Here is a 13,661-nt window from a genome sequence, read left to right as displayed (position 1 = left end):
AAACATCAAGCCATGAAAAGATGTGGAGGGAACTTAAATGCATATTGTTAAATGGGAGAAGCCAGTCTGAAAAGGCTACTATGTACTGTATGATTCCAACTAAATGATATTCTGGAAAAGCCAAAGCTATAGAGACATAAAACGATCAGATCAGTGGTTGCCAGGTATTGGGGGTGAGGAGAGGGAAGGGATGAATAGGTAGAGAATAGGGGATTTTTAGGGCAATGAAACTATTTTGCATGATGCTGTTATGGTGAATACATGACATTATGCATTTGGCAAAACCTATACAACTGTACAACACAAAAAGGACCCTACTGTAAACTATGAACTTTAATGATAATGTATGGATGTAGGTTTGTCAGTTGTAACAAATGCATCACACTACTGCAAGGTGTTATAGGATGTGTTCATTTCCTAGGGCTGCCATAACAAAGTAGCACAATAGTTAATTTATTGGCCTAGAACAATAGTAAGTTATTGTTTCACAGTTCTGGAGACTTGAAGTTCAAAATCAAGGCGTCACATTCGCTCCGAAGATGCTCGGGGAGGGTTTGTCCCATGCCCCTTTCCCAGCTTGTGGTGGCATCAGGCGTTCCTTGTCCTCTGTCCCCAAGTCTTCACATTATCTCTGTCTGTGTGTGTCTGTGCCAGATTCCCCTTCTCATAAGGACACTGTCATATTGGATTAGGGGCCACCCTAATAACCTCATCTTAACTACATCTGCAAAGACCCTATTTCCAAATAAGGTCACATGAGGTACCGGGGGTGAGGACTCCAATATATATTTTTTGGCTGGGGGTAGGGGGGGGGTGGGAAGACACAATTCAACCCAAATGTAGGAGAAAGTGTGGGCAGGGGCAGGGGAGAGGGAGTATAGGAGAACTCTACTTTCTGTTCAGTTTTTTTTTCTGCTCTAAGAAATAAAGCCTATTCATTAAAAATTTGAAAGGCTTAAAAAATGGCATATCACATAGTACATAGTCAATAAATATTAGTTAATTTTGGAGGAAGCTGCATTAACTTATTCAGTGCCCCTAACACTACAGATTTTATTTTTGATTCATTCCAAGACCAGTAGTGGTACTGCTCAGAAAATAAATAGAACTTAGCTTTCTCCATATGGCCTTGTCCCCTGATCACTGAGTGTTGGATTAGAGAGCCACCTGCTCACAAACCTCTCTTGACTGCATTTACACGTGTATGTGTGCATGTGTGAATACAGCCCCCGACACCCATGTACACATCTAAAATGTCTTATCTGCCACAAACGCTGATTCAAACAAAAGCAAAAGTAAGACTAGTTCTCCTTACAAAGGAATCACAGAAAATATCTATAGTGAGGGTCACACACTCATGGTGGGTAGGGGGGGATCCAACAACTTTTCGAATATAAAACATAATAGTAGATTTTTTGGCTGAAAGACACACATCAAAAATTAAACTCAATTTTTTTAAAGGAAAAGAATCATAAATTAGATTTACTAAATATAAATATACTTTAATTCCAAGTCCTGGGAGGGAGATGGAGAAGGAAAAAAAGAAGTGATTTAGAAAGAGAAAAATAAAAACAGAAATGGCAGAAGAAATGCCAGTAAATATTCTATCCTTGAAAGGGAGCAGAGAAGGAAAGACAGGGAGAAGAAAAGGTAAGAGAAGAAAGTTCTGGAAGCCAGAAAGTGATAGTAATATACAGGACACACCTCGTGTCATATCATGCCGATCACCTGGGCCACAGGCTTTGTGGCTTGGTTACCAAAAGGAAGGGCAGTATGTTGAGTGACTTGAAATCTGTAGTACGAACTTATTCCCTGATCACAGCAGCATAGGTGTGCCCTATTTTAAGAAAATCCAGTATATGAGAATCTATATTGAAAAGACAGATGTATCAGCAGGTAACGATTTACGTGCCTTTGTAAAGGTTTTTGTCCCCCACTTTACAAAAGGAGTCACATCAGAGTCCTGTCAATAGCGTGATCACAATGTCCCGAGCACAAAAAAAGATTTTCACAAAAATTGTCAAGAAGCCATCCGTCACGTACATCCGTACATACCTCTTTCGTGCTACTCTGCCTATTTGTGACACTTGAGAGCTTTACAATTTATGGAATCTCGCCGCCTTGACATTTCATTCCTTCATTGGTTGGGAGTTTGTTTCCTAACCAATGTTGCTGGAAAGAATTCAGCAGTGACTGGGGGTAGGGGAGGAAATGAGGGATTACTGGCTGGGGACATGGAAGCTGCTGCTCCCAAAAGAGGGAGAGAAAAAAAAGCATTTACAATTCTAGCCAGACACGGCTTCCCTTACGAAAGAACAGTGCCAGAGAAAACTCAGGAAAGCTCTGTGATATAAGGGTGTGAGGATGAAAGAAGACCTCCAGGCCTATCCTGTGTTGAGACCAACCAAAAGCCATTTTCACAAACACACACACCTTCTCTCCCCAACACAAGACACGCATGCACACACACACACACACACACACACACACACACACACACACACCAACCGAGAGAGTCATAACACACGGTACACAGATGTGCTGTTGCACTCTCCTATCCCTCAGCTACACCCACCCCCCTACACACAAAGCATGACCCAGAAGGGCGCTGCTCTGTAGATGCAGGAAGTAGCACACTCACACTCTCACTCTCCTTCTCTCTCCCCCTCGGTGCCCCCACATGTATACTCAGCAGCATTCAAATGATCAGCAGCTTTTCTATGGTTGGGAAAGAAAAAAACTGCCCAAGTAAGTAATAAAAGGTGAGGGGTAGGAGGAGGGAATAGACGGAAGAAAAAGAATTTGCGTGGGTCTGGAGCCAGTGAGGATGGTCAGACGCCCAAGTGACCACACCACGTTAGTCAGTTTCACTTCCCTTTGAACATTCCAAGATGCTGCCCGGCTCTGCAAACCGTGTGCGTCTTGGGCCTGCTTGGAGATACCTATTTCACTGCTCATTAGCACCTCCACCAGAGATACAGGCCGAGAACCCCTGTTGCGTGCTGACAGGCAGCCAGAATGACTCCTTAACTTTGATGAGGTCGGAGCAAGAACCAGAGGATCAGAGGATGCTCTCCAAGCTACTTGGATATGAAAAGTAGAATTGTTCGCTTACAGACAGACCTTTCTTCCATTTGTGTTTACTGTTGCTATAGTTATCCAAGAGGGGGTTATACGCAATAAAAGACCGTAGAGAAGAGTCTACTCTCTCACTGCACTTAGCATTCAAGCACCCACGTCTGAATTCATGGGGCTGTCCTCACACACCTCTGCCCTGTGGTCAGAACAGGAGCCCGGCCCTGGAAGAAAGACCCCCAGATGGCCTCTTGGGGGACCCTCAAGTCACTTTTTTTCATGCTGATAATTATGGAGATATTAGACTGGAAAATGTAGAGAAATTTCTTTGTGGTTGATGAAATAATAAGAGAAAAAACTGGTTGTTTCCTTTATACCTAGCGAAGCCTTGGGAAGTACTCCTGCTAAGAGTAAGATAGAAAAACTGATCAAAAATTTTAAACCCTAAATAAACATCAAGATTCGAGTTTCTAAAGATTTATAAGCAGTATTAATAATACCCTAGAGGATAAGAAAGGGGGAAAAAATTCAAACATTGTGTAGTTTTGTTTTTGTTGGCTGAGGTTTTGTTTTTGTTTTTGTGGGGTTTTTTTTAAGAGGAGAAAAAAACCCTTGAAAATAAAAGAATTTGACAATTTATTTAAGAAAGTTTCTGAACTTGGCTTTGAAAATCTAAGTTTTGTTTTTTGCTCCTTCAGACAAAGATGCCATCAGGTGTGATGGCTTTAGATTTTGTACAGCTCCTTATTTTCTTACGCAGGGCAAATGGCTCGTCTCATGTGCACAGAAAGGGCTGGAAAATATTTTTGTGATCCGAGTGCAGCAGAGAGTCTAGGATTCCAGAGGAAGTGGAGGCCTCCCGTTCCACACAGGAAACAATCTTCAAGCAGGCCTTAAATGCCAGATTCCAAGCCGAGTTTAACTAACCACTGACAGCTCTGTAAACAAAGCAAGGACAAAAAGAGCCAGCTTCCCCTTTTCTGGTAGTCATTTTGGGTTTGGGGGCTGCAGGGGAATTCTGGAATACTTGACTCCATGGCACAGAAAAGCAGGGGAAGCCGGCTCCTCATTTGAAGAGCTGGAAGGGGAAGATCTTTCCGGAATTAAAACCATCACAGAGGAGGTAGGAAAGAGTAAAATGGTTGGATTACATCTGTAGAAAGAGCTGGGATTTTTAAGCTCGGAAAACAGCTTGATTACAACTTAACTGCTTTTTAAAATGTTGCCTCATTATGTTTATTTATGATGTTATTGCTGCAGTCTTTATTAAAATTCTGATGCTGCTTTTAGAATATGCACATTGCATGCCTAGATACTGCACTATTTTATTTCTGTTTTACTTCTTTCTTAGTTCCTACATATTCCTTTCCTTGCCACTTTCCTTTTTTGTTTATCACTCTTCTGTTTTTCTCCTCTTTCTTTGTTCGCTTTTTCATAATTTTTGTCTGGGGTTCAGCAAGTTACAAAGAACAAAATCATTCAGTAGAATCACAAGTGATTCTACCAATATATTTCAAGCCTTCAAAACCTCTCTGTCTCCTGAGATCTCCTTTTTTCTTTTTTTTTAATGTAATCCTGGGATCTTACTTATTTGTCTCTAATCATTTCATGAATGAGCCTAAATTTAACTCAGCTCAGAAGTCAGAAACTGATCACTGCTTGCCTTATCAACTTTCTAACGTATTTTTCTTAAGAGTAAAGGAAAAACAGGAGATGAAAAAAATGGGGGGAAGGGGAAGCGAAGTGATTCATGGAGTTAATCCTCTGAGTCATCTGTGATATCGACTCTACCTTCTCCCCTTCAGATCCAGACATTATCTGGTCTTCCTAAACCTGAAACCTCACCATGGATGATTTTGAACGTCGCAGAGAACTGAGGAGGCAAAAGAGAGAGGAGATGCGACTGGAAGCAGAAAGGTAAGGATCCGGGTTGAAAATATTTGCAACCCCTTATTAACAGTGTTGGTTTCCGGCCTCAAAGACCGTCCCTCTGAAGGGCCAAATGTGACTGCACTCTTATCTGCTTGAAAAAGTAGTTATGGAAAATTTTTCAGTTAAGACTCTAAATTCTGCATTACAAAAGGAAAACAAACAAATAAGCATCAAGAAAAGTATTTAAGAAGAGCCAAATAGTTACTTACATTTAATCAAGACCTTTCATGTTGGAATCTTAAAATGACAAAGGTGATGTGTGAATAAAGGTTTAAAAGACACATATAATATAGAAATGACAGAAAAATGCCAAATATTAAATATTGGAACCATTTAGGAAATGAGAGTCTTCAATCTAAAAAAAAGTAAAGGCAAAAAGCCACAAAGAAATCTTGTGACAAATGTTTATTCTTATTAGAAAAGCATCCAAATCCAGTGATCTGTGCAGCACAGGTTAATAGCCGTGGGACTGGGTTACTGCAGGACTCCGGGTGCAGTGGGAAGGTGTTATGTTGTGTGAGGCCTCTGTAGTGGTGACTTTGAGGGCAGGTTGGGGAGATAAAGCATTGGAGTATGGAACCCACAGCATAAATGCATATTTAAAAATGTTTAGACCTCAGAGCAAAGGACAGTGGCATTTAATGTGGCTTAAATCTATTGAGAAAGCAGAGTACGCATTCACAGGGAGAAAAATGGTAAACAGTGATCTTAAAATCAAATCAATTTTGCCTGCCAGTAATCCCAATACACAGATGAAAAGATGGTGGTGAGGTGATCCCTTAGCAATCCTGCAGTAGAAAACTGGAAATATACGCCTATAACAGAGAGTATCATTCCTATGCTCAACTTATTTGTGTGCAGAATGCAAAAGAAGATAAACTTGGCCAGAGCCGGCTGCCATTCGTGGAATGCCTATGCGCATACACATGGCGCGCTATGAATGGTACCTGCATTCTGTAGGTTCAGATCCTAGCTCTGTTCCCCACATGAGCTGTGTGGCCATGAGCAAGTGACTTCCCTCTAAGCTATAGTTGCTTTATTTACAAAATAGGCTTAATATCTACATAGCTTGTGTGGTTGTTGTGAAGATGCGTGAACTTCATAAATAGCCTAGCCCAGTACCTGGCACATAGTGGGCTTTTCACAAATGATAGCTATTTTTATTGTCAACCATTATCACTAGCTAAACAAGTAAGAAACGACATAGCAATATAACCAGAGCTAAACGTTAATGCCAAGAGAAGGAAAGGCAGTCATCTCCTGCAATGAAACTAATCAGAAAAAGTTTGTTGGAAGTGGTAAGCCACGGAGGAAGTCGTGATGCTGATGGAGAGGGAAAGGGAGGCTGTCTAGGTGAGGGAATGGTGCCAGCAAAAGCTCAGAGGCAGAAATAAGAATCCTGGTACAAGAAACCTGCTGAGTGCGTGAGGGAAAAAGGGGTTGAACTTGCACATCTTGGTTGTTTCTGCTTCACATAAAAGGAATAGACAGAGACTTAACAAAGGAGTCGTGTGTGATGCAAGTGTGTTGCAGAAAGTTATCTGCAGTGGACTAGAACATGGGGACATTGGACCAGGTACAGTTGGTATTGAGTATACAGTGATGAGGGCCTGAATCAGGGTGGTGAATATAGAAATGAAGAAAGGTCAAATATGAGAATATTTATAGAGGGAGAACTAGCAAACCTTTTAGCAGAAGGAAAAACTCAAAGATAATCCCAAAGAATATAAGTCAGAGGGGCTGGAAGGAAGGTCTCTGCATTGTCCCAGATGGGGAATCTAGGAAGGATTTCATTCTTTGGTGGTCAGAGAAAACACCCAGTCTCTCTAGCCCCGACTCTGTTAGGCCAGCCCCTGTACACTGGCCTGACCTGTTCTCTGGTCCTGCTATCCTTTGGTTTCCTTGCATGCTGGGAGGCACTTAAAGGCAGAAACCATGTCTGCTTATTTCTTACCATTATTTTTCCCATCCCCAGTACAGACACTTCAACCTGGTTGGTGCTTAAAATAAATATTTGCTGGCTGAAGATATTCTGTAGGCTATCAGGAGAACCTGAGGTCAGATGACACAGCATTGGACAGAATAAGAGGTGTCTTCCTTTAATAAGATTTGCCTTCCTTTAATGTTAGACTTAAAAGGAATACACACAGTAAAGCTTAGTTAGGTACCTTTAATAACCTAAACTAAATTTCCACAAATTTATCCTAACTTTGTTTAACTTAATTTTTGTCTGTATTATTTCTCTTGGAATATTATATTCCATCTGCTTTCTTGTCTTTGTTTTCTTTCTTTTCTCTCCTTTCTGTTTCTCTCCTTCTTTCTCTTTCTGTCTTTCTTTCATCTTAAGAGAGAGAAGTACTTAAGTATTTCCGTATATTTGTACTAAGTTTATCTTTTCACATTTCAAAGTGAACCCTCCAATCCTATTATTCTGAGATTTGGTAAATCCTTGTTCACCCTTCAGGACTTTGTAAAATCTGATCATTTATGGGAATAGTGAAAGTGAGGATTTATGGTCCAGCCAACTTTAATGGGAAAGTGCAGGGTGTGTACAGGAAACAGATGGCCAGAACCAGAAACCAAAGGCCGTCTAAAATCGTGGTTTTGACCTGAAGACAAAGAGCACATGAGACCCTGGGCAAGTCCCTTCCTTTAGCTCTAGACCTCGGCTTCCTCCTCTAAAACAGGACTGGGTGTTTCCTCTGGGGGATCGGTGGTCATTTTTAATTTCCTTTTGGCTTTGGTATTGTCTAATTTTTTTTACAAAGATCATATATACATATTTTTAAAACAAAATAAACATTAAGGCAACTTTCCATTTTGGAAAAAAAAATAATTCTGTGGCCCTATGCAGTATAGCTGGGGCTAGACTGGAAATGAACTAATTTTCCTTTGGATTTAGGGAACTAAAAGAAAGAATTCATCCTAGATCTTGAGTGGTAGTGGAGCAAATCAGCCAAAATACAATGGCCCCAAGGCTCAGAGCTGCAGATTCATTCATTCACTCTGCAACACATTTTTATTGGCCATCTTTCTTTTCTGCTGCAAGCTCTATTTTGGGTACTGAGGGTAGACCAACAGAATGACAGGATTAGAAAGAGTGTGCTTAATGCTTTTTAATGTATATAAAACCAAGTAATAATCAAGAAACAACACTTTCATATCCTCAAACATAATATATACCCTGATATTAATTCATACTTATTAAAGATGACTCATGCCCTCTATACACCAAACCCCTGCAGACAGCATGGGGGAAGGGACACCACAGAAAAGAGAAAGTCCATTGACTGTCCATACCCACAAAGACTTTCCAAATAAAAATGCCCTGTTATTTTAATTAATTACTATTGAGTTTGATTAGCAGGTACAGTTCTACTTTGCAATGATAAATAATTTAAAACTTGTACTTTCACCAGATGTTATAACCACACATTAAAATAAACGAGACTTTTACACATTTTATTCCTCACAAGTAGATCTTTTCAAAGACTACTTAAAAAGCTAATTGCAGGCTTTGTGCCATGCTAGCTTTCATGGGCTTGGGCCTGGCATTTACTCATCACATCATAGCTGCCCTGAGACGCTGTCGTCCACATACCTCATTCTGAGAGTTTTAGTCTAGTCCATTCCAAATAACCTGGACTGCAAGCCTAGCTAATCAAAAGCATCCTTCCCCTCTTTGTCTTGCCCCTTATCCTGTGCAACTTTTATGCTAGTCACCTTCTCCTTGTCCTTCACTTTGCTTTCCCACTCCAAGATCTTGAGATGAGGTCTTTAGATTTGGCAAAAAAGGAGGTCCTTCATTCGGTCATTAAAAAAATATATTTTGAATACCTACAAAATATAAGATATTATCCTGAACCGTAGAGATCAATGGTCAACAATAGAGATAGTGTCCCTGTAATCATGAAGCTCATATCCTAGGTGGATTAGTACTTCAGAACAATCTTGATCAAAAGAGGAAGAAAATAATTTCAGTAGGCAGGATGGAATATGCAGGTAAAAATCCTTAATGTGTTGCTTCTAAGCAAAGGACACTATTTAAACTTTATTTTTGAATCGATTACCTGTTTGAGCAAATAAATAAAAATTTAGTTTTGCTGTTCACCATTTTCCACCAATCCCATGGGAATAAAAAAAAAAGTAATAGGTATATTCTACTTCCCTTTCTGTTTCTATCTTATTCCAATCCCTCTCGTTCTGCCTTCGTCTCTCTATCCTCAGTGCACCTTCATGTATTCTCCCCTGGTCTGCATGCATCTTCATCAACACAGGATTTGTTTGTTTCCATATCTCTTCCAATCTGCACCCCTAATCTGTATACTTTGGATTATGTATGCATGTACTATTGTATCATTAGGAAATACAAACTTTTGGCAGGGAAAGGGAAGACATTTTTAAAGAGGAAGAGAGACATTCAGCTAGTCATTTTATGTGCTTCTAGTAAAGATGGACTGATCACAGCACCTGCATAGGTATGTCTGAATGGAACACGTGTGTCCTATATAAATGAAGAAACACCAACAGGCATAATGGTGGGAGACAACATAGCTTAGCAGTTAAGGGCACAGACTTTAATGTTGGGCAGCTATGGTATCAAATCCCAGGTCTGCCATTTATTAACCATGTGATGTTACAAATTATTCAATCTTTCAAAACTTCTATTTTCTCTTCTTTAAAATGGAGGAAATAAAAGCATCCACCTCCTGGGGTTTTTGTTGGGATATAAAGAGGCAATATACGAGAGTATTAATTCAGTGCTAGTCATCTAATCCACATTCAATAAGCTCATTGTTAATTATTTTTATTATCTAATTAATTTTATTATCTCTACAACACACAAAGAAGAAAATAAAAAATACAAAGGGTTTTTTTGGGGGGATATGTCTCAGAAGATATAAGAACTCTAGGCAAGACGAGCAGGAATTTGTCATTGAGTAAAGAACTCTGAGTGTATAAAGAGCAAGTTCTGAGGAAGGATTGCGTTGTCTCAGCGAGAAGAGTTAACACCAATTTAAGTTGAGTTATTTTTAAAAAGTTGGCCAAAAGGATTTGTGCTGCTATGGTCTGTTTTCTGAGAAACCAGCAGTCATGCTTTTATCCATGAGGAAATCTCTAGTAGACATACTTTGCCCGATGTTGGGCTTGGTTTCACAACAACAGCTCTCTGGCTTTGCAAGATGTGAACTCATTACATTCTCAGCATAAGCTTTCCACACCCAATGTGAGCTCTTCTTTCTGATCAGAAGAAAGGCCCCTATTGTAGAGTGGCGTTATCAGATCCAGAGGCTAATGGACATAAATAAAGGGAGTGAAAACACTGGCTGTTATCATCATCCATACATTTTTATGGGCCTCTAAAATATCCTGATGATTAGACATTTGAAAGTCAATATTTTTACTATGCTAGAAAAACAAGCAATTTTTGAAAATCCATTGGAACTATGAAGTCCCCTCCCAGAACTGTATTACTGACACTTTTTTACGTGATTTAATAGCATGGCCAATAAATGATTATGCAACACACAAATACACACACACCAAAAAAAAATTTATTCAAAATGCTTATCATCATAACCTTAACATTTTTAAATAAAAATCTTTTCAAATGCAATTTTTTGTTATTTTTATAATCAAACATTATTTTTATTAGGAAGTTAAAATACAATATTTTTTGCAACTGTCTAAATTATTAAAGCAGCTAGATTTGCTTAAAACAATTTTCCTACAGTTCTCTCAGAAATTTGATTGTTCCAGGAGAAAAAAAAAAATTTAGAGTTTGTTATCTAATTTTTTTACCTGTAAATTAAAAGATTTTTTTCAAGTGATTGGTTTGAAAGAGATTTTAAAATATCTCAGTAAGGCTTATATATCTACTTGATGTAAAACTATAGATTCTCATATCTATTTATAGTTTTTACAATCTATTTGTTTAATTTCAGTCCAACTTGAATATAGGAGCATGGACAAGATGAGGTAGATAATTTCCACCTAAGGCATCTTTGCTTGTTTGTGCCCTAGCAACATAATAAAAATGCACATACACATTCATACCCTTCCTCTCTTGGTTTTTTTTTTTTCCTCTCTCACTCTAGACATTATTTATTGCCCTTGTCAATTTATAGGTTAAGATGACATACTTTGACCAATTTCTACTAACCTAACAATCTCTCTGGTACCAAATGTATCCTATTCTATGGTACCCAGTGGAGTATCCAGATTTGAGGCTTCACCCAAAGTGGCACCCATTCAATGACTATACCTAAACAAAACTTTAGTATAAAAAACTGAAAATACAGATTCTTAAGGACCTCACAAGCTGATCCATAACTTTATTTTTAGCTAGAGAAAGATGTGGCATGTAAGTGAGTCAATACACTTACATATTAAAATATCAGCAAAAAAATTTTTTTGCTCTCCCTATGTGACATTTATAAGTTATCAATCCCTGGTCACCTGGGAAAGGCAGAATGATGTAGGAGTTGGGTGTGTTGGTGATGAAGTCTGACAGACCTGGGTTCAACTTCTGATGCTGACAACTACTAGTTGGGTCACCTGTGACAAATTTCTTAAATATCTCTTACCCTATTTCTTTATCTATAAAATGGGGATAATGATATCTGCCTCCCAGAGTCATTGTAAAGATTAAGCTGGGTGACCCATGCAGAGAAATTAACACAATGACTGGCACATAGGCTATGTGTAACGAATATTAGGAGCTATTATTAAAATCATATTAATGTTTTAGTAGACCTTTGGTACAAAATATAATTTTGCCGAATATGAATTTTATGCCTCTGTCAGCTCAGTCATGATTTGCTGCATCCTTGCTACAAAGCTTATTTCCTGTGCTGATCTTGACACTTGCTAAGATGTCTCTATTGAGGTTGGCCACATCTAAGTCTCCCTCACAAATAATAATTGCTATATGAGGACTTCGATATCACATATTGTAGACATGGTTAATTTTCTAATTCACTAATGACATTATTTAAAATATAGTCTCTAAAACATCCCTCAGAATTTTACTTTAAAAGTTCAGTCAATTTAGCAAAAATATTCCTTAAGTAGAAAAAAAGTATCAGCTAAATTTTTTTATCTAATATTAAGACGGGAAGGAACCATCATTTGTTTTTCTTTTTGTTTTTGTTTTTTTTGAGACAGAGTCTTGCTTTGCCGTCCAGGCCAGAGTGCTGTGGCGTCAGCCTAGTTCATGACAACCTCAAACTCCTGGGCTCAAGTGATCCTTCCCACTCAGCCTCCCGAGTAGCTGGGACTTATAGGCACACACCAGGATGCCTGGCCAATTTTTTTATTTTTAGTAGAGACGGGGTCTCACTCTGGCTCAGGCTGGTCTCGACCTCCTGAGGTCAAGCGATCCTCCTACCTTGGCCTCCCAGAGTGCTAGGATTACAGGCATGAGCCACCATGCCCCCCCCCCATCATTTGTTTAACATCAACCAAGTGCCAGGTACTAGATGATACATTTTATATATATCATCTCATTTAACCAGCAAAACAACCCTATGACCTGGATATTATTATCCCCATTTTACAGTTGAGGAATCCTTGGGTCTGAAAGTTTAAGTAATATGTTCAACTTCATATAGCCAGGGACCACAGCCTAATTCTGCCCACCTGCCCCAAATCTCAAAATCTTCCCACTGTAACAAATTGGTCAATGGAATTTTTCATGTTTTAACTAGTTGTCTAGAAGCTCCATTATCTCTGTAATGTAATAACTCCCCAAGACAGGGAAAAATCATTCGAAGCAGTTATGTGACAATAGACTAAGCGAAGACTATTGGGCCTAACTGAACTATTTTTTATGCTTATTCAGGTCAATTGCTTACATGTGTAGACATAGTCATTGTTTTGTTTGCCCTCAAAAAATCTCCCATGTTATTCCCATTTCACAGAAAAATAGAAACAGAGAAGATCAAGTTTTCCCCTGCAAGCCAAAGAAGGCTGTTGACATGACTGTTCTTGACTTTTCACTGGATTTTTCACAATGAGACTGTATCCATCATTAGGACAGGGACTTAGGCACGTCATCACTCTTAGAAGCTTAAGGCTGTCACTGACCTTATGGATCATCTTCTGCAGTGGAATGTTACTTTTTAATTTTTGGACCACACACTACTTTGAGGGGCTGATGAAAGCCATGGACCCTCCTCCCAAGAAAAATGCACATATGTATTCAGAGAACTTGGCACTGACATCCAGTGGCATCATGGACCTCCATCCGCAGACCTCCCGGGGGGCCATAATTCCTGGCCAGGAATCCCTGATCTAATGAATTTTACAACTTCATGTGACATATAAAGAAACAGAAACTCAAGCTTAGGGAGGCTGACCTTCTCAAGATCACCCAGCTAAGCCGAGGCAGAGCCTGTTTGCATAGTGCAGGCCCCTAGATTAAGGGAGTCACCCTGATTTTGCTGTCTATAAAAAATGCCATGGATATTGATTAGGAAAACAAAGAAGACTTTTGGGGAAAGAGTGCATACTATAATGTATTACATGTAGAGTGTATTTTAAAATTTAAAAACAGTTTATGGATGATATTTCTAAATAAAATGAGATTAGATCAGACTATGGTGAATAAAATGAGAAACAAAGAAAGAGAAGTGAATAGGCAGAATGATAAC

General features: G+C 39.1%; 1 protein-coding gene across 5 annotated transcripts in view; it reads left to right on the top strand.

The window, feature by feature from the left end:
* CALD1 (caldesmon 1) overlaps positions 1–13,661 on the top strand; it is a 168,978-nt gene that overhangs the window by 76,587 nt on the left and 78,730 nt on the right. For 3 of the 5 annotated variants that reach the window (XM_045564856.1, XM_045564855.1, XM_045564851.1), the window contains exon 3: positions 4,881–4,992. In XM_045564856.1, coding sequence (XP_045420812.1) covers positions 4,922–4,992 — 71 coding nt within the window. In that variant the 5' untranslated portion in view covers positions 4,881–4,921. Of the gene's footprint in view, positions 1–4,004; positions 4,199–4,880; positions 4,993–13,661 lie in introns of those variants that run through there. The other 2 variants (XM_045564857.1, XM_045564852.1) reach the window with 1 other exon arrangement.

The sequence above is a fragment of the Lemur catta genome, chromosome 11 (genome assembly GCF_020740605.2).
Source record: "Lemur catta isolate mLemCat1 chromosome 11, mLemCat1.pri, whole genome shotgun sequence".
Taxonomy (NCBI): domain Eukaryota; kingdom Metazoa; phylum Chordata; class Mammalia; order Primates; family Lemuridae; genus Lemur; species Lemur catta.
Note: the sequence above shows the minus strand (reverse complement) of the source record. Positions and strands in the feature narration are given on the sequence as shown.